This window comes from Malania oleifera, chromosome 2, assembly GCF_029873635.1.
Source record: "Malania oleifera isolate guangnan ecotype guangnan chromosome 2, ASM2987363v1, whole genome shotgun sequence".
NCBI classification, from domain to species: Eukaryota; Viridiplantae; Streptophyta; class Magnoliopsida; order Santalales; family Ximeniaceae; genus Malania; species Malania oleifera.
The window spans coordinates 26,624,792-26,652,099 of record NC_080418.1 but is presented as its reverse complement, the minus strand read 5'-3'; the positions used below and the strand labels follow the sequence as shown (position 1 = coordinate 26,652,099).

At 35.9% G+C, this 27,308-nt stretch overlaps 1 protein-coding gene across 2 annotated transcripts in view; it reads right to left on the bottom strand.

Moving 5' to 3' along the window:
- Window positions 1-783: 783 nt before the first annotated feature.
- The window catches only part of LOC131149206 (vacuolar fusion protein MON1 homolog), a 50,183-nt gene continuing 23,658 nt past the window's right edge, over window positions 784-27,308 (bottom strand). Inside the window, exons 5-15 of one of the 2 annotated variants that reach the window (XR_009135170.1) lie at window positions 19,589-19,690; window positions 19,295-19,416; window positions 18,295-18,427; window positions 18,089-18,180; window positions 12,630-12,711; window positions 12,349-12,413; window positions 7,785-8,084; window positions 7,579-7,670; window positions 2,802-2,866; window positions 1,400-1,635; window positions 784-1,209 (exon numbers count right to left, since the gene is read on the bottom strand). Coding sequence is in view for 1 of the 2 variants with exons in the window: in XM_058099452.1 (XP_057955435.1) it covers window positions 1,540-1,635; window positions 2,802-2,866; window positions 7,579-7,670; window positions 7,785-8,084; window positions 12,349-12,413; window positions 12,630-12,711; window positions 18,089-18,180; window positions 18,295-18,427; window positions 19,295-19,416; window positions 19,589-19,690 (1,149 nt within the window). In the remaining variant the exon portion in view is untranslated. Of the gene's footprint in view, window positions 1,210-1,242; window positions 1,636-2,801; window positions 2,867-7,578; window positions 7,671-7,784; window positions 8,085-12,348; window positions 12,414-12,629; window positions 12,712-18,088; window positions 18,181-18,294; window positions 18,428-19,294; window positions 19,417-19,588; window positions 19,691-27,308 lie in introns of those variants that run through there. The other variant, XM_058099452.1, reaches the window with a different exon arrangement.

The following is a 27,308-nucleotide window of genomic DNA, read 5'->3' as shown; positions in this document are numbered from 1 at the left end:
GCCACGCCCTCCCTATAATTCACTTCCACTGGACCCGGGCATTGCAAGGAGGGTCAATGACCTCTGGTAGAAGTTGATCACCAATGATAAAGAGTGCAAAGCTAAGCTCCTCAACTTTGATGCCTTGCATAGCTCAGAGTGCAAAGCTAAGCTCCTCAACTCTGATGCCTTGCATAGCTCAGAGTGCAAAGCTAAGCTCCTCAACTCTGATGCCTTGCATAGCTCTTTTGGTGCTGTCCCCTCTTGGAAACCCCACAACATGATCCATTTTCGCTCCTTCTCCATTCAGTCCACCCTCTTTTTGCTCATAATACATCAGCCACAACGCCATGCCAATGAAAATGGACCTATGGACCTAATCTTATCGGAGTAAACCAAGGCTTAATTTGATCCTCTGTGATCGATGAAAAGAAACTTCAAAAAAGAAACTGATAAAATAGTTCATTCATGCTATTGTAATAATTGTTTTGTTTTCCTGTAAAAATGGAGTCGTTTAAAAAAAATTAACTAAACCTTAAGTGTGCAGTAAAAAGTATAGGCACTTGAAAATGCTGAAAAGACCAAAATAAATGTCATTTAAACAACTGCAACTAATGTGTTATTAACTATATATCATTTTGAAAAACCAAGGGCACTCACTGAATACAATAACCTGTAAAAATAATAAGTTTAAGCTTTTAAAAGGTCCAAATTCATAATTTTTGAGAATTTCCCAAGCTTTTACTTTGAAAGTGAAATAGCTCACTGAAAAAAAGAAAAGAGAGATGCCAAACCCACGCCTTCGAAATAATTGAAAGGTTCGACAATCTATTTGCGTTGCTTAAGTTAATTGACCATGCAAGCCTCTGGCACCTCCAATGCCACCTGAACTTGTCCAAACTAGTGACACTACATATCACTCCATCGTTTCACCCAACCTCGGCATGGCTATAGAAATTTTTTATACATATGTCTCCTCACTTGTCCACCATGCCGGGATGGTGGACAACTGATTCATCCATGGAATACAATGTTAAATTCAACCAAAAACCAGAGCTTTGATTGCTGGAGACGAACCAGAACTCTTAACAATTCCATAGACCATTTGACTAGTCAATTTCTGGAGGCTGTCAATCTCAAGGAAAAACATATCATCCAATGCTCACAGTTAAACATTTTGTCACTACCAAATCCAGTTGAAGCATTAGAGTCACAGCACTGGCTCATCCGCTGCATTACATATGGAGTAGATGAAAACAAACATTGCATGAGAAATTAAATAGATGATCATTGTTGTAATAATTGTGCTGCTCTTTTGTACAAAAGATGATGACAGCCAATGTACTCAAACCATTAAAAGGTCATCTAAGAGTAATAATAAGCCCCAAAAAAAAGTAAAAAGAAAAAACAAATGACTTACAGTTGGCATTAGATTGCTGTGTAGGACGGCGAGGCTTTCTTGAAGCAATTTAAAGTGAGAAAAAACATAAAAAACAAGAAAAACAAATAAAAAAACAAAACTAGAATACAATGGTGTGTTACATAATAATTAGGGCAAAATCACCACGAAAAAGGGCTTGCTCCCAACAAGAAAATCTCATTTTCCACATCTTTCACCCATTGACAGACCCGGTTGCAAGTTTTTATTGCCGAAGCCTGCAAATAGATATTCAAAAGAAATGAGATACACTCAAAAATAACAACACAAAGGCCAGAGTCCACATGTCAATCCACTGCAGCCTGGTTGCTTAGTTCTATTAACTGTTTGTCATTTATAAAAAAGTTAAAATAACAAATTTAGTAGGCAACTCAGAAAGTACTATACATTTTGACTAAAGGATATGAATGATCAATGTGGTTGGTCGTGAAGTTAATGTCTGTCACCTGTCAGAAGACCTCAAATTTCTAGCAATGGGAGCAACAGCTCACCATCCAATGGGCACACATCACATTCTATTTGCCACATCTCATTATTAAATACTTTGGCATTTTGAAACCCCACCCCTCCCCTCCCCTCTTGTTTTTCAAACGTAATCAAAGAACAGCACAGCATTTGGCAGGAGACCACAGCTGCCCTGTTGGATGACCAACAGCTAAATATTTCACCAACCGTTTATCAATATGGTTAATGGTCCATAAAATAAGTCTTCTGACACGTTTAGATTTCCGATCAAGAAAAGATATCCAATTAATTAGGTTACATTTGGCTTACAAAAAAATTAAATATACTTAAGAATATGCGCATTCAATAGCTTATAAAGGAAAAAAAGTGTGGTTATCACTAGCCAAATGACACTGTAAAACTTTTTATTTCCCTATAATGCATAATAGACCAGGAACAATTATTTCTAAATTTCACATTAGAATGTCCATTTTCATGTTATATGGAATAACATGATCTTTTGCAGAGTCATTTGACTTTTTTTTTTTGTCAGTTACCAGGTCTCTATATTATGACCATTATATTCATAGGAATAGATATTCAGTAAACAAAACATGACTCAAGATTTCTTCAATTTTATAAAGGTGAGTATACCTTCTAAGAATACAGGAATAGCAGCCCTATGTTGGGTAAAGAAATGTTGCACAACATTTAAACCCATCTCATAGATCGCATTTACAGATAATGTTTTGCCTTACTAGAGATATGAATATTAAACATAAAATTAATTGGTAGATATAAATGGACAAATATAAACGGAACTAATAGAAGTATTTGATGAAATGGAAGAAAAATTTATCATAATGAAGCAAACAAAAAAAAAACAAAAAACAAAAAAAACAGAAAAACAAAATACAAAAACAAAAAAATACAAGCAAACCTTGTCTGCAAGAGGATCAAATGCTGCATAAAGTTCAAAATCCTGTGTGGCCCAGCAGAGTAGAACTGACACATAAATACAAACAAATTTCAATATGGAAGCTTTATGATGAAGTATTAAGGAAGAACCATGCTTATTACAATTAGCAGGTCAAAACATACATTTATGAATTGAAAAAATGTAAACAACTTCATGCACAGGAAAAAAGGTTTTGACAATAGCCAATCCAAAACACATGATATAAGGGACAATAGAAAAATATTTAGCAGATCGATCTGAAGAGGCAAACAAATTGAACTTCAGGTACACAAACAAAATCAAAGTACACTGCAAACAAACGTAACAGGCAAACATTAGTAGATTGTGAAACTAGAACCAAGGACCTTCTGGACCTAGAGTTCTGATACAATGTTAGATTACCACTTGACCTAAAGACTTAAGCTGTTAAGACTTGACCTGAACATTGTATGTCAATCTATCAAACAGAGACAAAGAGAGGATGAAAAGATAGACCAGCATTTTTTGGCTCTTTATCAATTAAGAAAGCAAACAGTGTGGTTGCCCGCATTTCTGCTTAAATCCCTAAACTCAAACAACATCAACCACTAGTTTGGGCTGATAAGGCTACAACCAGCACTCAGGTTTTAACTTGACAATATTCATTCACAGAGCAGAGAAAAAAATCACAGATAAGAACATTGAGAACAAAGTTCATCAAACATGGCTTGTTTAGGCTTAGTTAAGTTCTATAATTGCATAGTATCCTCTGACAAACGAAGCTCATTTCTTTCATCTCTCTCTTTTTCTTTTTTTGATAGCAAAAGAAGAGATTCATTAAGAGACTAAGAATTTAGAAAAAATGAGAATACTTGGACAAACCATAAAGAGAAATAAAAAACAACAAAAGAATGAAAAATAAGCAATCAAAACCACAACTCCTTAAAAATCAAACCAACTAGTTATGCCAATCTTGCCGAACATCCAAAAGGTTCACTCCCTTGAAATACCCAAAACCAAAGCACCACAACGATGCCAAGTAGTGATTCTTTTCCCAAAACAACAACTAATTCAACTTCCTCCCCAAGAAGGTAAATGCATTACTCCAACCATAACCCACAACACTACCGAAAAAAAAACCACATTTCCATAGTGCAGCTCTGTCCTTTCTCCTTCCAAAACACACAAATGAAGTAGCCCAAAATTCCTCCACAAATTCTGGACAAACCCAACTTTCCCCAAAAACCTCAAATAATTTATTCCGTACTCTCCAAGCAAAATTCCAATGCAGAAAGAGATGAGAAGCTGTCTCTGAATTATTATAGAAAAATACGCATAGTTGTATACACCTAGAGAAAGTGTCATCAATGGTCTCCTAATCTACAAGAAGTTATTGGTATTGCTTCTATTAAGCATGAGCAACCAAATAAAAGCCTTAATTTTGGAAGTACTTTTGCCTTCCAAAATATTATAATAAAGATGAAAGGAGGAATTAGAATGGGCCAAGAATTCACAAAATAATTTACAAGAAAATACCCCCAAATGATCCAAGGACCAAGAGCGAACATCCATACCCAAAGTATGACAATTATTCAACAAAGCCAATAAAGAGGACAGCTCAACCAACTCCCCTTCATTAAGAAATCTCCTAAAGTGAAAATCCCAAGAAGCCAAAGGACTATCTGAATAAACACCAAAGAAAGAGATAACGCTATTGCACCCTAAGCACAAACGAAAGAGAAAAGGAAAAGAGGTGGATAAAACAACATTCCCCAGACAAAGATAGTGTGCAGAATGAATAAGGGATAAATCTACGAACATCAAACGCCAACATTGGTATCCCAACCATTCTCACTCAAACAAAACTTGCTTCAAATGACTCTATGCTAAAGTGAAAATCCTCCATGGGAAAATGTCAAAAATCCATTTATTTAAGATTAGTGTTTTTAGACACCAACTTTCCAAGGCCCAACCACCATCCAATTTTGACCTACACACAACATCCCAGCACACAAATTGTCCCTATGACACCCCCCCCCCCCCCCAAAAAAAAAAAAATATCCAACCACAGGAAATCTCTCATAATTTCCTCAATCTTGCTAGCAATCCCCACTGGAATCTCAGAAATAGACAAGTAACAACGGGATACTAGACAGATAATCTTGGATAAGAGTGACCCTACCCCAAGAGAGAAAAAAGCCCCCTTCCAACCATCTAGATGCCTCGCCACCATTTCCACAACTGGATTCCAAAATTTCATAGATCTAGGATTACATCCCAAAGGGACTCCTAGGTATGTCAAAGGCCAATCTAGCAAACCACACCCTACATCAGAGGATCACTCCCTAAGACGCTCATCAGCACATCACCTTGTCAAATACCCCTCAGGGCATTAAACCAAGACTTGGGTTCACCATTCACTATCACTAGAAAAAACACGTAAGACATATAACCATTCATCCACTAATGCTAACTCTCGCCAAACCCCTTTCTCACAAAGAAAGTATTATATAAGCTATAGTACATAAATATTTTAGCATAGCTTCAAGTGACAGTCATTTTGGCCTTCATCTAGCTCTACAATATCTAACCATATTACTTGCCATTGAAGTCATTACAAAGTACACATCAGCATAACGTTAGTCAATTTTTGTTAATCTTAAATTGCATTTTGCAATATGCATATTTATATAATCCTTGCTGATCACTGTCAGACTAGCTTTCATCTGGTTCAAACACCAACATCCCCAACCCCAAATAAATAAATAAATAAATAAAATACAAAAAGATTTTAATGGAAATCCCTTATGGGAACAGGGGGCAGAGCAACTAGACACTGTAGGTGTTTTTAGAGATCATTCAAGGAAAAACCATTATTTCCTTCTCCAAAGTCCAAATTGCCAGGAAGAAGTGACGCTGCTGAAGGGGATTCTTGAAGTCTTGCTCTTTCTAGATGGCTCATAGAAAGCTTTGCAATGGGTTTGATTTGCTATAATGTTGAAATAATTTTACTAAAAATTACCCTTGATGATTCCCATTAGAAAGAAAGAGAAAAAGAAGGAAAGGAAAGCAAGAAAAGGAAAAAGAAAACACCCTCATTAAAGAATTTTACTTACACTAGAATTCATCCAATTATTGTCACAGTAGTAATGATTTTGCCAGTTTTTCTGCCATGGGCATAATAAAAATTACCACATTTTATTTTTATTATATTCATGAAATATTTTCAACAGCCAAAGATTCAGTACCATAAATTACGCATTCTTGCAAATCTTTTTTTGAATTCTTGATCCATTCCAATTTTTCATTTCTGCTCTTTCAGTATTTCCTGTTATATGGTTGGTTGGAAGGCCTAGGCTCCCTAAAATTAAGGCTTTCACTAGGTTGGTTGTGCTTAATAAAATACATACTAACAACTTGCTACAAATCTGAAGACCTTTGAAGGCTCTTTCTCCCAATGTTTGTGTGCTCTGCTTCAAGAACTCTGAAACAACTACTCATCTCTTTTTACACTGCGATTTTTCTTGGAAGATTTTGAATAAGCTGTTTGGTATTGCACGAGAGAATTAGGTATGCCCTACATCAGTGGAAGACGTGCTAGGGAATGCTAGCCATTTCTTTTACAGGTTTTGGTAGAAGGAATGATAGGCAGCCTTAAGGAGGTCTGGCTTCATTGCAGTTTTATGGGAGATACGGATGGAACATAATGCACAGATATTATCAGGGGAAAAAATCAATTTGGGAGATGGACTGGGCTAAAATCAAGTATTTAGCATCACTTTGGTGCGTTTGATTTGGGCATTTTAGAGGAAACATTTTCCAGGAGATTCAAAGAGGTAGGAGGAATGTGCTGGCTTGTTGGTTTTCTTCTTTCTCTACAGGTTTTAGTAGTTTCTTCCGGTTTGTTCCAGACTTTCTTTGGGAGATGTCTCATTTTCCCTATTGTAAATTCTTCTCTAATTAATAACATTTTCTTTTGCTATAAAAAAAAAAAAATGTAGAAGCGATGCATAAAATGTGTCAAATTATGAATGGTAATTCCAGTTAATAGTGTACATAGCACACGCATTTGCATGGTGTAAAGGGTGTACCAAGGCCACAAGGCTCCCCGCTTTGCAAGGGTAGAGGGAGGGTCATCAGAGTGTATGCAGTCTTACTCTTATTTTTTATGTAGAGAGACTGTTTCCTTGGTTTTAAACCGTGACCAACCGGTCACAAAGGAGTAACCTTGCATGCATGCATTTGCATGGTGTTTCATGAAATATATCTGCAACATATATCAGTTCAGTGTGACTATTTTTTCCAATCTTTTCAACCTTGGTTCCGTAGGAGCAAGTCAGAAAGATTGGGAAATTGTTTGTATGTAAACTATGTGAGTGATCTCATATCATTATGTGCATTATAAGATATTCTTTTCCTATTTCTGTGCTCCTAAATTTAATTCACAAACTCATGTCATTCCATTGTATGTGAGGAACATTTTCAAAAGATTACTATTTGCTGGCCAATCAACCAAAAAAAATTAAACAATGAAAGGTAGATGAGAAGAAATATATTCTACAAAATTGCAGGGCACTAATTTTTCTAGTGGATCTAGATATTCTTCATATCCAAGGTCCCTCCAATCAAATCTCAGATTTTGAATTAAATTACTGCACTTCACTTCAACACTGACAACGAACTATGAACTAACAAAGGCACACAAAAATCTATTTAAGAAAAATATCAACACCATTTGCACATCAAGGAGAAAGACGAATTGGAAATATGAAGTTTTTACCATAGTTTTCATCTCTCCTAAACTGAGTTTTGTGAGGCCCAAATCCTCCATCATGCATGGAAGCAAAGAGCTTTTGGTAAGCTCTATATAATCTGAAAAACGAGAATCAGGTTATCCTACCAATGGCAAAAGGCAGAAATACATTTACAAAGCAAGAGTTTAGAACTTATGTCCAACAAACGTGCTACAACACTTAGCACTGTTACCTTTTCTGCTGTCGGGGACTATTAATAGGGGATGAGAACTCGGAGGATACATACTGATCCAAATATATGCTGCGATATATGAAATGCCAAAGTCCAGCAGGACCACCAATGCCAGGAAGTACTTCCTTAAATCTTTCTGGAGAGTCTGTTGCAGGTCTATGCTGACCTAAATGAGACGATAAAGATGCTGAACGAGGAGAGGGATCAGGCAAATCTTCAACATGCATTCCACCATCTAGCATGGATCTCTGAACTTCACTCAGAACATTTGACTTCAAAAGGACCATTTCAATTCGAATCCTGTAGAGATTCACCCAAATGTCTTACCATACTAGAGAAATGAGAAATAAGAACGGGGGGAGGGGATTGAACTATTTGCTTGGCAGTAAACTACAGCTTCAGTTCTTTGCTGATGGATGATAAAATAGCACTCATTCACACCTCGATATTTAGAACAGTCAATGATTTATTTTGAGCCGCATGTGTATCTGGTATTCTAGTTGACTCGTTCAACATTGCAACATCAATCCCACGCCCCTCCAGACACCCCACGCAAAAACAAAAGGACAAGAAGAATAAAACACCTTGAAGGTCACCTAATGCAGTTCATCATACAACAAGAAGCCTCAAGTAAAAAAGGAAAAAACACAATAGAAAGAAACAAAAAACTAATAATATGGCGCTCATGATGATAGTAATATATGTGAAAGGAACATAACGTTTAAGTAAAGCATTAAAATAAAATTTGTGTTGCATATTGAGTTTGTTCTTTGCACTCTGCAGATAATGGCTAGTTAATTTTAAAAGAAAAAAATGAAACACAGAAGAGTAAAGAAATATGATAAAAGTTTTAGACTACCACTTTACCTAAAAGCTGAAGCTATTAGGTTGTGGGCCAACAATCCCCCACACATGCAGCCTGACAGCATGTGGAGAGATAAAAACAAAATAAATAACACCCACCCAGGGAATACAATAATTTTTTTAGCACCACACAGCAAACGTGGGGAATGAGACTAGAACCTAGGACCTCCTGGTAATTGGCCCTAATACCATGTTAGATTACCACTTTACCTAAAAGCTTAAGCTATTAGGTTGTGGACTAACAATGTATATAGCTTCAACAAAAAGAAAGAAAAATAAACTGTTAAAACAATAAAAGGGCAACATTCAGGAAAAAAATGCTACTTTAATTTTATTTTTTAATTTGTCATATCCTTTATCACCAGTTTGCCATATTCTAAAAGCTTTAGGCTGGCATAGGAAAGTCTGACAAGAAATCAACAGTTTACCCACAAAATATGTTAAAGATCGAATTTAAACATATTTAAGAATATTATTTAAAAACAAAATTTATAACAAAGTTTTAGTTCACTCGAATTCATTTGTCTTCAATAAATGTGTTCCATCCAAATTTAACAGAGGTCAGAACATAACCTATACAAGCCTTATATCAAATAAAATGTGCACCTTAGTAAATATAGTATTACCCTTAATGTTTTTAGAGGCAGTGCTCATTGTGACAACATTATAATGATTAATGAAGTTTAGTGATTTGATTTTAAATATAAAAAAAATTTAACTAAAAGGCAGTCTCAAATGTATTATTCTATGGATTTTCAATGCATCAATTTGTAGACACCAGATTTGGCCCAATAATTTGTACCTCATTCCCATTGTGCGAAAAATATCCCATCACTCCCAGACCCATGGGCCCCACTCCCACTTTTCATGAGAAATACGTGGAATCTAACCTAAATATCCTAAGAGGCTAATTTGGGAACTAATAATATGTAAAAGATACAGAATCCAGAGAGAACAGACTTCTCCGTTTCAAAATCAGGTAAAAATAGGATTGATCGCAAAATTAGCAGAGTTAAGGGTGCCGTTCTGTGTACCATAACAGCGTATAATGGAACACCACTTGATGCCTGGTTCTTGACGACATGGATTTCCTCCTCCTCTTATAGAAAAAGAAGATTTCCTTAAAAGATTGGCAATATACAAAAAGGAGAATAAGGCATACTCCTGGAAAAAAAACTGAAAGAAAAAACAGAAAAGGGCAAAGACAAAAAGTACAAAATCAAGCCATAAGATAAATCCAATCCCGTTGAATATCTGAGAAGCTCACTCCTTTAAAGCACCCAAAGTCAACACATTAAAGTGAAGCCAGATAGTGAATCTTCTCCTAAACCAGCAAAGAATTCAGCTTCTCCAACCCCCCCGTCCCCCAAAAAAAAAAAAACCACATTACATTCCAACCATAAACCCCAGATCACTGGATAATAAGCGCATCACCATAGAACATCCAGATCCTTCCACCTTCCAAAACCCTAAAAAAGGAACAGCCAAAAATTCCTCCCCGTTTCCGGAGAAGCCCAACTGTCTCTCAATATACCAAATAACTTATTCCACATTTTCTGAGCAAAATCACAGTGCAGAGATAAATGGGATGTTGTTCCTGAACTGCTACAGCAACGAACACAAACATCTGGAGAAAGTGCCTTCAATGGTCTCCGACTCTGCTACATGTTGTTGGTATTGACCCTATTAAGCACAGCCAACCAGATAAAAGCCTCAACTTTTGGGGGAATTTTGGCCTGCCATTTTTTTTTTTTAAAAAAATTTTATGGAGTGGAAAAGAACAATTAGAACAGGTTAAAAAATTGCAAAAGGATTTGCAAGAATAAACCCCCAAAGGGTTCAAAGACCAAGAACAAGTATCAGCTCCTAAGGAAATACGACAATTATTCAGCATCAACAGCAAAGAAGAAAGCTCAACCATCTCCCTCTCATTGAGAGGCCTCCAAAAATGAAAATGCCATTAACGCAAAGGACCATCCAATTCAACAAAAAAAGAAGAAACAGCGCTATTCCACCCTGAGCTCAAGCGATAGAAGAGAGGGAAAGAGGTGGACACAGCAACATTCCCCAACTAAAGGTCTTTCCAAAAATGAATACGAGAACCCACATCCAACACATACTAAGCATGGGGAATGAAGAGGGGATAAATCTGATAGATAGATCTCTATGGACTTTCCAAAGAGCATCTAGATCCCAAAACAGTATCCCACCCATCCACGTTCAGACTAAACTTACTTTTAATGACATTATGCCAAAGGGATGAATCCTCTAAGGGGAACCACCAAAGCCATTTAGCCAAGGAGGGCAGTTTTAGACACCAAATTACCAAGACCCAAACCAACCAACATTTTGACCCATGCATGACGTCCCAACACATCAAATGGTCCCCCTTATCTCGCACCCCAGAGCAAAGGGAGTCTCTCATAATTTTCTCAAGCTTACTAGCAAATCCCACGAGAATCTTAAAAAATACGAATAATATAAACAGATACTAGCAAGACACTTGGACACTCTCTACTACTAGATCCCAAAAGTTCACCAACCTAGAATTACCACCCAAAGGGACCCCTAAATAGGACAAAGGCCAATTCAAAATACCAAAACCTGCAAATAAAGCCAACTCACTAACTCAATCAGCAGGTCATTTCATAGCTGCAAGACCAATCTTTCCCATGTTAACTTTAGCCCAAATATCCACTCAAAAATATGAAGAAGACTCAAAATATGCAAGAAAGTATGACCATGGTTGCCTAAAGAAAAACATGGTATCATCAGCATATTGAAGGAGAGAAACCACCACCACCTAAAAAACATGGTATCCTCTTTTGGGCACCTTCAGACCTTCAGATTTTTTTTTTTTTCTATGCATTTTGAGATTGTATTGATCCATGGATTGTATTTTAAGTGCCCTAGAATTAATCTTGAAGATCAGTGGGGCTTCTTAGTGCCCCAATTATAAACCCCAACTCTAATTCACCCTTTGCAGATTTATAAATCAGGGATGAGTCTACCTCTGAGGGATCCCAGCTTTAAGCCACCGTAAAGGAGATTCAAGGGAGCGAAGCCCTGCCAAAGTGCTGGCACAACATAGGAAGAAATCTCCCTAGTACTAGAACCAAAAATTTAAGGAACTACAGTAGTTCAGGATATTAATTATATTATTTTTTATCATTGGTAGGAGCATGCTCAACAATTTAATTGTTTTAGTTGCATGTTGGATTAAACTGCTCACTTGGTTCATATATCGGTGATTCTTCATCTTCCCTCATAGGAATCATGAGATAACATGGATTTAGTCCCCTATTCAGTATGGGTAGATAGGCACTAGGATTATTATTTCTAGTGTAGCCTCGCAGTTTTCATTTAAGCGAAAGATTTAAAAAATAGTTTTCAAAATCCAAAGTTTCCTATTGAAAGATTTTTCTACAAAGAAAGGGAAATCGTAGAATACCTATTTGTGGGCACCTTAGGTGTGATCCACAAAACAGACCTTTTGAATTGTAAGATCACTATCATATAATTATTTTTACAAGTGTGTCATACACTAGCACACACAAGAATTAGTTGGACTGGGGGTGAGGGAATTGGAGATTCCCACTAGACGAGATCAGCTGTATGAATCATTTTCTTCCATGCTGCATGACCTAGTGGTTAGGGCAGTATTCCATATTTTAAAAAATAAAATAAAAAATATATATACCTGCAATCTTTAAGGTGATAGAAGGCATCTGAACTAGTAGTCAGCAACATTAAATATGTGTCAACCTGCCACAAAAAGTAAGATTCTTGTCATTTCTTGCAGTGGCGATGCAACCAATATACAACAAAGATGACTTAAGTGAACAGCATCTGCTCAATGAAAATAAAAGTAATTGAAAATTAGTGATTCTGCAGTCTCAAGAAAAACTGCAATCACTGAACAAGATCCAGCCAGGCATCATTTAAATCTGTGTAAGTATCATGAATTTAAGTGCTGCTTACATCAAGGTAATGAACATATGCATACAGAAATGCCATGGGATTATATCTTGGCAAGCAAATTGGTGAGAAAGATTCAGATGTCCTGTATGAAACCAAAGAAAAGGTTAGATTCCATTTTTTTATACTAAAAGAAAGTATATTAGATAGGGAGAAAAGAACACAATGTGCGGGGACAAGGAGTCTGCCTTTTTTGTTGAATAAATAAAAAACTGTAGATCACAACCATGAAACTAGATAAAATTAACCAAGAAAAAAAAAATGAGCTATAGATTTTTTTTTTTGTTGAATAAATAAAAAAGCTACAGGAATTTCAATGCAAATATTGTGTTGTTTCCAACAAGTTCTAAACAGACATTTAAAAATAATAATTAAAAAAATGATGCATAAAATGACACACAGAGACATAAAATAAGTTCTCTAACATTGCTAAAACATCTCTCTGGTCTCCCATCAAATATTTCACCTGGCAGTGCCAGGTGCAAAATGCAATTTCTAGCAGCATATAATGCAAGTGGCAGTGTCGCGTGGCACAACTACAATTGCCAGTGTGGGAATTATGCAAGTACATAGTGCGAGCAGTTACTGCCCACTGCAAATGGTAGCAAGGCCCCAGGCACCTAGTAGTAATGAAAAAACATTTGGCAAGAAATTAGGTGAAACATTGCTATCAATGGTATCACTGAAGTGTTACTGATAGGTTGAGGGAAGTACTTAAAGATACTATTTCAAGCGCCCAGAGTGCCTAAGTGGTGGGGTGGCAAATAGTGGATGCTATTTTGGTGGCTGACAAGGTGGTGAAGGATATTCATAGGAATAAGAAGAGGGGGTTCATCTTCAAAGTATATTTTGAAAAAGCTTATGATAAAGTGAGTTGGAGCTTCCTAGATAAAGTTTTCGTGAAAAAGGGTTTTGGCAAGCATTGGCGCAGGTGGATTAGGGGCAGCTTGTCTAATGTTCTCAGTTAAAGTGAATGGTGAACCCAAATCTTAGTTTATTGCTTCGAGGAGCCTTACAAAAGGAGATCCATCATACCCTTCTAGTTCATCCTTGCAGCTGATGTCATGAGTAGGATGGTGGATAGGGGGTGTAGATAGGGGGTTGGTGAAAGGGGTAGGAGTAGGGAGTGAGGGGGTGGTGGTTTCTTGTCTTCAATTTGCTGACGATACCATTTTCTTTCTTGAGGATCATAATCCTTCATTTAGGAGAATTTTGGGTATTCTTAAAAGTTTTTGAGAGGGTTTCTCGGCTCAAAATTAATATGGGGCAGAGCAGGTTAGCAGCCTAAATACACCCATTGAGAGAACTAGTGATTGGGCTACAGATGTGGGGTGTGGTTTATTGGAACCCCTTGACCTACTTAGGGAATCCTAGAGAGGCAGACTTATGGAATCTGGTAGTGGAAACTGGAAAGGGTGACTAAGAGATTAGATGATTTAAGGGGGGCCTTTTCTTTCTTGGGGCTAGAACCAAGTTTATCCAGGCCTGTCTTTCTAGCATTCTGCTGTATTTGTTGTCTGTTTTTAAGATTCCAATGGGGATTGCTAGGAAGCTTGAGAGAATCATGAGAAAACTTTTGTGGTCTGGTGTGGGGTCAAAGGGACCATTTAGTGAGCTGGCGGAGGTCTGTAGGTATGAAAAAGAAAGAGGAGGGGGGGGGGGGGGGGGGGCGTCTTCGTAATTTGGTGTCTAAAAACACCAATCTTTCAGGTAAATGGCTATGGTGCTTCCCCTCAGAAGAAAATTCCCTGTCACATAGAGTTATAAGAAGTTTGGTTTGGATGAGAATGGGTGGGATACCAATGCTAATTTAAGGTGTTCCTTGAGGAGTCCGTGGAGGTCTATTTCCCAGATTTATTCTCTTTCCACTCCTCACACTAAATTTGAACTCGGAAGTGGATCCTGTATTTGTTTTTGGGAAGACCCATGGTTTGGGAATGTTTCTTTTTCCACTTCTTTTCCTGTTATTTTCAGATTGTGCTCTGAGCCAAATAGAGTTATCTCTTTTTTGGTTGACAATTTGAATAGCCCCTTGGTTTCTTGGAATATCCATCTTAGGAGGCCTCTAAATGATGGGGAGATGGTGTTGTCGTCTTCCTTGCTGTCCTTATTGAATAATTGTAACCTATCTTTGGGAAAGGATGTTCACTCTTGGTCTCTAGATCAATAGGGAGTGTTTACTAGCAAATCATTCTATGATTTCTTGACCTATTCTAACTCTTCTTTTCCTCTCCATCCTATAATTTGGAAGGTTAAAGTTTTCCCCAAAATAAAAGCTTTTACTTGGATGGTTGCACTTAACCAAATTAATACCAATAACTTGCTGCATATTAGGAGACCTTTGAAGGCTCTCGGAGATATCTCTTTCTCCCTCCTTGAAAATTCTTACCCTATTAATAAAATTTGTTCTGCTATCCAAAACAAAAATGGTAAGCTCAGAAACAATAGCCATGATGCAACTTCAAAATATTTTGATAGGCCACCGAGTAAGATTAAAAATAATCGCATGCAAGCATTCTGGCACACTTTTTAAAGTTAAAGAAAAAACCTGAGAGAATAAATTTTAAAACCATTTAATAATAAACTGTAATCGTGATCTGAAGAGCTGTCATTTGTACAAATCTGATATAATTTCACTTCACCCATAGAAGATAAACATTTTTCAATTGTTCATTTGCAGGACTGTTTTTTAACCACAAAATACATAATGATATGCCCTTAATGAATAACAAGAATCCAACTATGTGAAATCATTTTTTTTTCACTGGACTGCATCCAAAATAAAATTGCTAATAAATTTCTCCAGGAACACCAATGTAGGGCAAGAAACAAGACCATGGGGAAACCCTTATTGGAAACTAATTCAGAAAAATCAGGTCAAGGGATTATTGGGTTTAATTAACAGTTTATTGTGTTTAGTTTAATTAGTATAAGACTATTGACTATTTGGTGGTTGTTTGTAAATTGTAATACTCGTGTGTCTTAGGCGCGTCTGTAATTTCATGCATCTTTAGGGATATATCTGTAATTTCTTGCATTATAGGCTTTCTTATAGGCCAACTCATAATTTCTTTGAACAGTTATTGATTGAAGGCTACAGTCTACAGATTTGCTTAATGTCCACCTTACAAGAATATATAATGGTTACTGTAACATTTAATGGATAGATGACCCACATGATTGCAACTAAATAACAATGAGCAAATATATTGAAATTATTTAATTTTTACATTATTCAAATTTTATAAAAAATATACCTATCAAATAGTGGAAATTTAAAGCCATATTTAGATTATTTCTAACCTAATTTATAACTTTTTTAAACAAATAGAAATAAATTTTCATAATTAAGTATATAAATTAAAGTATCAACACTCAAAACTTGTAGATCTATGACTCTGCACATTATATACTTCCTGTCCATGACTGAAGTATGATATTTATACATATAGTACTAATGGATTCTGTTTCTTTTAAATTAAATTTAAAAATAAAGTCTAAAACCATCATATGATTAAATTATTTTATTATGTTTGAGCTTAAAATATAGCAATCCAGTTTCATTTATATATTTTTTTAAAGCATTAATAATACCTACTTGTAATTAAACTTATTCATCATTTTGATATTTATAATGCATATAATTGAATCCTATTCTTTAAATTAAAATGTAAGAAAGAAAAAATTATATATTATAGACCATGAAATCGCATGAGACAATCCTTACAAATATGAAAAGGTCGAGTTTATGTAGATAATACTATTGCATGATCAGCATGTATAGATATAGTAAGACTACCAGAGCTAGATGCATTCATACAACATTTTGAAGACATATCAATATGATAGGTTGTAGTTTTGTAGGCATATGTAGGGCAGCTTGAAATGATTTAAATTAGCAAAACATCCAGCACATCTATATTTTTTATTTGTAGAGGTTTTTCTAAGTATATAATTATATAAGATATATGAGTATTGCCCATGAAAACTTTAATACATGGAAAATTAAATAGTAAATGAATTAAGTGGGGTTCAAATATAATATACCATTATATCCTATGCACGTTAACACCAAAATCCCCCCACAAGAAAACAAAAGTAGGAGTTTGTTTAGAATTAAATTATTTATATTAGGGGAAAACACATTGACCTCATTGAGGTTTGACAAAGAGATGCAAGCCACCCCCAATGTTTCAAAATTCCCACGGACCTCCATTGACAAGTGAATTCCAGGATACTCATTATACCCCTTCCATCAATTTACCTAAAGTAGTCAAATAAAATCTTAACAAGTTGACTATTCTGTCCTCGGCACACATGAATATTGTTCAAACTTCAAATATACCAAAAATAATAATAACAAAGAGTAATCCTCCCCCCTTAAAAAGTACAAACTCAATCGAGATGAATTTTATTTAAACAACCCCCCCCCCCCCCCAAAAAAAAAATAAAAAAGGGTGTGGACTTCATCACTGGGGATGCATTTCTATCCATTGTTATGCTAATTTATGAATGTCAAGGAGAATAAATGGGAAAAAGAATCAGTTTTTTGAATTTTTTTGGAAATCAAATGTCAAAGATGTCAATGGGGATTTTGATACCACGAGGTCCACATTTTCATGCTATACCTGCAGGCAGATCAGCATCTTTTGCCCTTTATATTATTAATTTATTATTAAAGGAAAAAGATATATGTGGATAAGATAAAAATTAATTTTGATATGGGCAAGATGAATTTTTTTTTTTTTTCATAAATTTAAATTGCTTAAGGGAACAGTATCAATCATTTTGTATTTGATGTTGCTATTGATTTTCGACAAGATGATTCCAAATAATTTTTCCCTTAATCATTCCACATCAAATTTTATGAGTGAAATTGGAATTTTTTCAATTTATTAGTTTGATTAGCTGTTCAAATTGCAGAATTATTAGTAGTGATCCAGAGTGTTAATTTATTCAACCCTACATCATTTTATTAGAATTTCTTCTGAAATACTTGAGGTTTTTTAATTTAATAGCTTCTGGTTTGGGGAAGACATTGTTCGATGGAGGATATAAATTCATTTATTTTGAGTAATCAGAAAATATACTGTGTAAATAGATTTAAAGTTAAGGATATTTTTGGTAAAATATAATATCATATGTAGGATAGGCCATACGTGGGTACGTAAGCAAATTTTAAGAATAGGAACATTTTTGTCAAATACAATACTTCAATTATAAGGTAGGTCTATATAGTGATATTTTTGTATAAACAACTTAAAAGGTAAGGATATTGTAAACACAAGGTTCAACACCTTTAACTCATTTGTACTTTTATATATATTATACATATATATAAGGGTTTAACAGATATAGCAGATTATCTTTTTTGGTAGATGAAATAACAGATATTTCCAATGCTTCTTAATCATGTTACATTCTCAACATGTTCAAGCTGATGAAGATGAAGAGATGCTTGCCTAAATGATTCAGACGACATAACAAAGTTGGCAAGCAGCAACATATCATCAGGATGAAGAGACGCTTTTTGTGCACCAACAAGACTGACAACCTGCAAGTGAACTTCAAGCTGTAAGATGCTCTAACCAATAAAATACTTCCAAAGAGGCAACTGTGAAGACATGGTGCTTCTAAAAAATAAAATAAAACCATCTAAAAAACCCACCTTGTGTTTAGACATTAATATTGCAAACAGCACACCAGAATCAGCAACGTCCTGCAGGATTGCCCCTGCAGCTTGCCTTGTTGCATAAGAAAGAGGTAGGCAAGTGTATGCATGAAGAAATGTTGCTGGGTTCCTAAACACAACCACCCACCCCAACAAGCATGTGCACCAAAAAAAGAGAGAGAGAGAGAGAGAGAAAGAGAAATCAGTAAAGTTCCATTAACACCATCAAATTTTGAAACAGCTAAACAGAACCTAAACTTTCAACAATTAACTGAATTTCTTCAGTTGAAGTAAAATTTTCTAAATCCATGGATATTCAAAAACATTCAAATGATTGAAGCAATTAAAATCATTATAAAAAAAGAGTCAGCAAAAGATTACTATCCAGTTAAATGGACTATATAGCCCCTTCAGACTCTTGACAAGGACAACACATATGATACCATAGGAACAAAAATTAAGGAAACTTCAGGAATGATGACACATGACATAATTATCAAACTAAATTATGGAGTGATTTACTAAACGCAAGTTCTCTTTTTGGTCGAATTTCTTATTCTGGTTTCAACAGTATAGACATTTGAAATTGGGCCCCAACTACAAAGTATTCTCACCATCTTTTCCCGCTTGAACAACAATAATTTATTACATATAAGAATGACCATGTGATGGGAAGATAAATTACACGGTGAGCAAATTCACTTTCTGTGGGTTTCTTGTTCTGGTATAGATGTCAATGATGCACACATCTGAACCTGGGTCTGTAACTCTCAGTACAATTCATTAGGGCACTACAGGAAACCCACACATTGCTGTTTCCTTGCACAGCCTACACAAGATTCCAACCACATCAGATGTTGTGCAGCCCATACCCATCAATCTGACCATTGTACCCATACATTCAAGCGAAAAAAAGGCCAACCCCCAAAATCAGGGAATATTTTTAAAAATATCTACCCTAACAAATGGAAGCTAACTAGAAGCCAGAAAAGCATACCAGCTGAAGGAGTGGATGAGAGAAGAAAAGACGACATCTGTTCCTCCAAGCAAAGGTGTCATGTCAAATTTCGGATTCTTCTCGAAACATCTATTTACTGACCTTGTTAGAATAACTAGCATCTGCATCCATATAAAAATAGATCAAAAGAGGAGCACCAGCAACTAACACAAGATTATTCTCTTTTCTCCCCCTACAGACTCCATAAAAGAGATCTTTTGTAACTTTTACTTCTGGGGGTGGGGGTGAGGGTGAGAGTGGGGGGGGGGGGGGGGGTGTGGGGAAGGTGAGTACCTGCCCATAAATAAGTTCCAATTGACCCCTTAGTGATTCATACGGTTCTTCTGTACAGCTAATGCAAACTAAGTAAATGGGTCCCTTCACAAGAAAAACCACCTGAACATACAAAAGTTTCATGTCAAATCCATCTTATTTGGAACAAGAAACATATTCCACAACCTTCTTGCAAAAAAATTCTCATATTTAGACACTGTGAGCTAAAGTGGCATGAACTACTCAGAAACATCATATGCACAATAAATGGGAATGTAGGAGCTCTCCTTTATTAAAGATCATTCTGCAGATATTTAATTCCACCACAAAATCTCCAAATAAAACAATAGTCCATTATCCCTTCATATAATATAGCATATAACATTTTTTTTTTTCCTGTGAAAGTTATTCATTATCTTCATTTTTTATTATTTTCATTCTAGAAATAATGGGTCTGCAAGTGGCACTGGCTCACAGTGCCACTCTTTGCTGACTGCCTGTTGCTGAGTTATTTGTGTCTTCTTTTTATGCATAGAAATCAAACCGGCTCTCCAGACCACATCTTTGTTTCCCATTTTTTTCCTGTTATGCCATCCCCAAACCACAACTGTGTGGAAGCTTTGTGCACTGGGTGTCACATTTCTTTTATTCTATTCTTATTGGCTCTCAGAGCAGTACTGTTGCTCTTTTGTTAGAAAAAACTGTTAATGGTTATTTAGTCATTTAAAGTTATTATTATTAGAGTTATGTTAGTAAGTGTGAGTTAGTAAGGGTATTATGGTTATTGGTATTGTACTTGACATATATTATAAATAGAGGGAGAGACCTATCATTGAAGTTAGATCTTCCATTTCACCCCATTATTCAACATGGTATCAGAGCCTGATTCCGAAACCTAAACCCTAATTGTTACAACCACCATTAAAACCGAAGCCTAAAACCCTAAATCCGCTGCATGTCTACCATCATAGAAGAATTTCCAGCAGCACTATAGCCCTAGAAAACAGACAGCAGCTGCCAGAAGTCAGACCACTCGTTGGAAATTTCCTGGGCGCACTGCCGGTTCAAGAACACAAAATCTACTATAGATTTTGCAAAAACAATACCATAGTCACCCACAGACACTGCCGATCTGACCCCCACTGAAATCCCATCACCAGGCAGGGCCCCGGGCCCTCACGCGCCGATTGAAGGCTGCCAGGGCTGACCCCACGTGCCTATGCATGAAGCCACTTTCAGGCATGTTTTTGGCCTGAATTTATCCAGCAATGCTCGAATCCCTCTATAAACATCTTAATAGAGTTTTCGTTATGTTTTTTGTCCAAAGATCTCACCTTTTTAAGTTGCTCATGTGCAGCACTCAAGAAATGGCTGTTTGATGCTTCGTGAAGCTGTTTGTCAATGGTTATTGAGTTTATTGGGTCTAAAACAGTGGGATTTGATGTGTTTGTTCAATGTTCTAATTCCTTCAATAGACCAAAATATCAAGCTGCTGGGTATGTGTTTTGGTCAAAGATCCAATCTTCGTTTTGACCATGCACTCATGGTGCCCTGTTAGTTGTAGTTCAGTGTTAATAAAATTCAATGGTGAGTCTATTGGAGCAGTGGTAGTGTTCATCACGGTCTTAAATTTCCATGAAATTATCAAAATTTCTGTCAAAATTTCCGCTTTCCATCACCGTAGAAATTGAAATGGCAGTCGACGTCCATCTTGCATAAATTCAATAAAACTTCAATGAATCATCTAAAATTTATTGAAATCTCAAAATTTGAGCAAAAGTTGTCGAAATTTTAATTACATGATGAAATTTCCTTAGAATTCAAATGTGAGATCTAGACGCAAAGTAAAATTTCTCTCTTAATTTATCTTTTTTTTCCTAATGAAACAAAAGATTATTACAAAAGCTTTTGAAATTATATGAAAAATTCAACATACAATAACATTTTATTTAATCATTCATGTCCAAATTATCTTTATTTGTATAATGAATAATGTATAATTAATTTATAAGATTTATTTATATTAACAGAATATATTTAATGCACATATACTACGAATATGTTTAATACACATTATACTACAAATATGTTTAATGCACATATTATATTACAAGTACAACTATTGCACCTCATACACAACATAATTGTATTTAATGATTATGTGTCAAAGCTGCGTAAATAAGTATTTAAATGCATTAATTAAATGTTACTATTTTAATTAAATACTTAATTATGTCTCATATTTTAATCAGTGAGCTCATTTGATAATTTTAAAATAATTATCCTATTTTTGCCGAAAATTTACGGATACTCATGTTTTATTATTGCAGGATAATTTTTAGACATTAAAGTAGAAATTAAAGTTCACGCGAAAGCCATGCACGTGAATGTACCATGTGAATGCATGGGCTTGACGTGAGGCCGTGAGAGTGCATGGGCGCCGTGTGCGTGAGCTTTGTGGGGGGCCTACTGGTGAGCTGGCAAGAATGAAGATTTTTCCAGCATTATTTGCTCTATATTATAGTGGCTTTCTTCCTGAGAATGTTGGTATATTTGGTTATTCAAGAAAGAATTTAAAAGTGGAAAACCATGGGCTTGCATAAAGGTGAGCTGGAGTCTCTTTGGGCCTGCCGTGTTGCTGGAATGAAGTGCATGAGCTGTGTGTGAAATGAAAAAGTGAGCCGGGCCGTGTGCACAAGCATGTTAATGGGCTGTCCATGCATGCTTGACGTGAGCCCGTAGGACTTGGGTGCTGGGAAGAACACAAAGGAATTGAAGTGGGAGTTGGGCTGCTGGAATAAAAGCAATTGCTGGGGGCCCGCATGGATGTGACCACATAGCTGGGCATGCACAGAGAGAGGCGCTGGGCTTGAGCAGTTAAATGAAAAGGTAAATGGAGAGGATAGGAATTGATTGAAAAGTAGGGTTTCTTTTTAGCTAGGCTTTTGTAGGGTTTTTTTTTTGGGGGGGGAGCTGCACCGCTGTGAACAGCAGCTAGGAGACTCCTCCTCTTCTCAAACTCTCGGCCATCTCTCTCTCTCACTCTCTCTCTCTCTCTCTCTCTCTCTTATCTTGTTTCTTTATTTTAATGTTTGCTTTAATACATTGTTTGAGTAGTATAATGTTGGATGGAGGTATTAATTTTTACTTTATTGTTTTAGTGGTTTATTAGATTAAATAATTTCTTGTCTTTTAGTTTGTTATTTTAAATGCTTCAAGGTTGAAGTAATTCATTTTTTTTTTTAATTTAGTCTATTGTTCTTTTGATTTTTTGTCTTTTATTTTATTATTGCAATGAGTAATTGTGGAATTAATTTGATCCAAAGATTTTGGATTGCAAATATGAGTGGCTTAGTTCTACAACTTGAGTTGTAGTTCAATGTCGGTTGCTTTCCATGATTTATTAGTTTTCCTTCGATGTTATTGATAAACTTTTATTTGGCTAAAACCGAAAATTGAAGACATCATTGATAAATCGCTTGCTCTTATTTCTAGTTTTGTTGTTGACATTAGGCACAACAAAACCTAGATTTAATTTAGGATTTTTATCAATTAATTTTTACATGAATTTCGGTTGATGCTTAGTGAGAGTATTTATTTTGTCCCGTTTGGATGTGGCAAATTTACTCGACCTTAGGTTTGGAAATTTCATCTTATTAATGTCTTAATTGGATTAACAAAAAGATGAGTATAGCTTAGGAAAGTTGTAAATGGTGAAAGGAAAAGGACGTTGAACCCATAACCCAGGTGTTTGATAAGTTGTTTCATTGAATCTATTTTGTTTTGGTTGCGTTATTGGATTTATATTTTTAGGGATCTTGGTAAAAGTTCAATCTCATTTTAGAATTTTTTCAAGTACTTTCCATTTTGTTTATTGTTTTCATAAACATAAAAAATTCAAAAAGAATTTCACATAGTATTTTACATCAATAGGTTTTTACTAAACTTTCACAAATACTTTGATAATCAGTGGTCCATGTGTAATACGATCCTAGACTTATCCTTAATACAACTTGACACTTCTACAATTGGAAGCACAATTCAGAATGAGTCATTTAGTTTGTAATATATCAGTCCTAAAACTTACATTATTATGTCTATTAACGATTTGGAAATTTCATAAAAGAATTCCATGCATTACTATTAATTTCCATCATCTTTTCAAATTCAAATCGAAATTGACATTGAAATCAAAATTTCCATCAAATTTCCGTACTTTTGGAGTTTTGAAATTTTAGTCGAAATCAAACTTTAAGACCTTTGCATTCATAAGCTGTTTTTGTGAGGCTGTGGCAGTGTTACATAAGTTTGATGGTATTTTTCCATGGTAGTTTCGGTGATTCGCCTATCCAATTGTTCCAGTGCTGTGTGTTGGTTTCTTGGGGCTATATCTGAGTTTCTTGGTGCTGTGGCAGCCTTGAACTGATTTTTTTGTGACTTTTTCATGGTGGGCACGTTATTTGTGGTTGTTTTGATTGTTCTAGTAATTAATCTTGTATCATCAATCTAAGTTTGTGAGTGTTAGGATGGTGTTTGCAAATCCCAAAAGTATGGTTCCCTCATTAGTCACTTGTTTGAGTGAACTGCATATAGTAACTATATCAAAGGATGAGTATTCAAGGTTTCTACAGTATCACTTGTCTCAACAATCTTATCACGTTGCATCTTTTGCCTAAAAAGGTAATCCTACAGTCTATGTGTCTTCAGTATCTTTTTCCCACCAGTCCTATTGTTATTGATTTTGCTACCAGTCATAATAGGTGCCTATCCTCCAGTATCATACAACTTACCCTTGCTGACGGGTCCACTATCGCTGTTAAGGGGATAGGAACAGTAAACCCTACTCTTTCCATCTCTTTTTCTTCTATGTTATACATTCCTAAATCCCATTTCAATCTCATGTCAAGTAGTAAGCTTACAAAGTTACCAAATTGTTCTATCACCTTATTTCCTGATTCTATGGTTATTCAGGGTTTGACGATAAGGAAGACAATTGGCACATGATATGAGCCTCATGAGCCTTACTAATTTGAGTCGCTTTCTCCACCCATTGCCAGCACAACTGCAAATACACCACCTCAATTCCATTGTTGCCTTGGTCATCCATCTTTGGACTAGTTGAAACAACTAGTTCCTACATTGAGTTATGTGTCTAATCTTGAGTGTGAGTCTTGTCAATTGGGAAAGCATCATCATGTTCCCTTTGCTCCCTAGGTCGAACAAATGGGTGGTTAGTCCTTTCATGTTTGTCCATTCCAATATTTGGGGTCCTAGTCATGTCACATCGAAGCTTGGGTTTCTGTACTTTGTTACATTTGTTGATGACTACTCCAGGAAAACTTGGTTATATTTAATGAAAGATTGCTTTGAGTTGTTTAATATCTTTTGTGCCTTTTGTTCTCAAATAAGGACTCAATTTGGCATGCCAATCAAGATACTTCGTAGTAATAATGCTAAGGAGTACATCAGTACCCAATTCACTACCTATATGATTAATTCTGGTATGATCCATCAATCCTATTGTGCCCACATTCCAAACAAATTAGGTTGCAAAGCAGAAAAATAGGCATATTCTTGAAGTCACTCGTACCCTATTGTATCAAATGAATGTCCCCAAAGTTTTTTCGAGTGATGTTGCATTCACAGCTTGCTCTCTCATCAATAAAATGTCATCCTTGTCCTCGGTGGTAAAATCTCATATTCAATTATCTTCCCTAAGGATCCTTTGTTCTCCCTCCTCGTATATTCAATTGTGTGTCATTTGTCCATTAGTTAACTCCAAGCACGGATAAGTTGGATCCTCGTGCTAGCAACTGTATTTTTCAAGGTTATTCCTATACTCAAAAGGGGTATTGATGTTATAGTCCTACTTTACATCAATTCTTTGTCTATGTTGATGTCAAATTTTTTGAATCTACACCATATTAATCTGATTCCTTGAGTTCCATCGAACTTGATGAGTCCCTTCCTCTGCTTTGCCTTCTAGATCCCAACCTATTATCTGTGCCCAATCCTCCTACATCTTCATCCAGTTTGAGTCCTTCTCATCTCTTGGATCATCCCAATTTTCAGGTACAAGTAAACACAAGGGAGGATAGCCTCCTCCAACTTCTACTACTGTGCCTCTAGTTCCCTCGATAGATGATCTTATTTCCCATGATGTTGATCCTCCTATAACTATTTGGAAAGGTAAACGCACTTGTACCCAATATCCAATCTCTAATTTTGTTTGTTATAATTTCTTGTCACCCTCGTATTATTGTTTGTTAGTACTCTATTTTTGCTACTCTTCAAAAATCTATTTCTAAAGCCCTATCCCATTTTAGGCAAAGGACTGCAATGGTTGAAGAGATGTGTACACTACATGATAATGAAACTTGGGACTTGGTACCTCTTCCTCCTGATAAGACTATGGTTGGTTGTCGTTGAATATACAATGTGAAAGTTAATCCTGATGGTTTTGAGGCTTGTTTGAAGGCCCGCCTTGTTGCTAAGGGATATACTCAGGTATACGATTTGGATTTTTTAGACACATTCTCTCCAGTCACTAAACTTGCCTCAATACGTGTATTCATCTCTTTAGTGACTACTTATCATTGGCCTCTACATTCATTGGATGTGAAGAATGATTTCCTACATGGTGATCTTCATAAGAAAGTATATATGAACCAACCACCTGGGTTTGTTGCTCAAGGGAAGTCAGGCTCAATGTGTCGACATAAGAAATTATTATATGGATTAAAAAAATATCCCAGAGCATGGTTTGGCTGATTTAGTGTTGTAGTACTTGAGTTTGGCCTCCAACGGTGTGCGGGATTTTGCTTATTGTGTATGTGGATGACATTGTGATAATTGGTGACGATGATCAAGGCATCCAGAACCTAAAGTTTTTCCCACATAGTAAGTTTTAGACCAAGGACTTGGGATCATTAAGGTACTTGTTGGGTATAAAAGTATCAAGATCCAGTACAGAAACTGTCTTGTCATAAAGGAAGTATGTTCTTGATCTTTTAGATGAGATGGGTTTTTGGGATCCAAACCTATTGATATACCTATGGATCCCAATAGTAATTTAGTGCCAATATGGGTGATTTGTTGCCTAACCCAAAACGATACTAGAGACTTGTTGGAAAGTTAAATTATCTTATAGTCACTCGACCAAATATATCCTTCGCAACAAGTGTTGTGAGTTAGTTTCTCGATTCCCTTAGAACAAGTCATTGGGATGCAATAATTTGCATTTTGAGATATCTCAAAGGTGCACTAGGGAGAAGTTTTTCATATCAAGATCAGGGTCACACTCATATTCAAAGATATGTAGATGCATATTGGGTTGTGTAACCTTCTGTGCGAAGATCCATAACCAAGTACTATATCTTTGACGGAGGTAATTTGGTGTTATGGATAAGTAAGAAACAAACTGTGGTGACTAGGTCAAGTGCTGAGTCAGACTATAGGGCAATGGTGCACACAAAATATGAACTTTTTGGTTGAACATGTTGAAAGTATGTTTTACACATTCTCGGTCTATGGAGTTGATGTATGATAATTGAGTTGCTATTCATACTACCTCTAACCCAGTCTTCCAAAAGTGGACAAAGCACATTGAAATTCATTGCCACTTGATTTGAGAGAAACTTGTACAAAAGCTCATCACAACCACTCATGTGAAGTCTAAGTTTCATCTTGCTAATTTGTTCACTAAAGCCTGGGGAGGTGCTCGTATGAAATTCATTTGTAA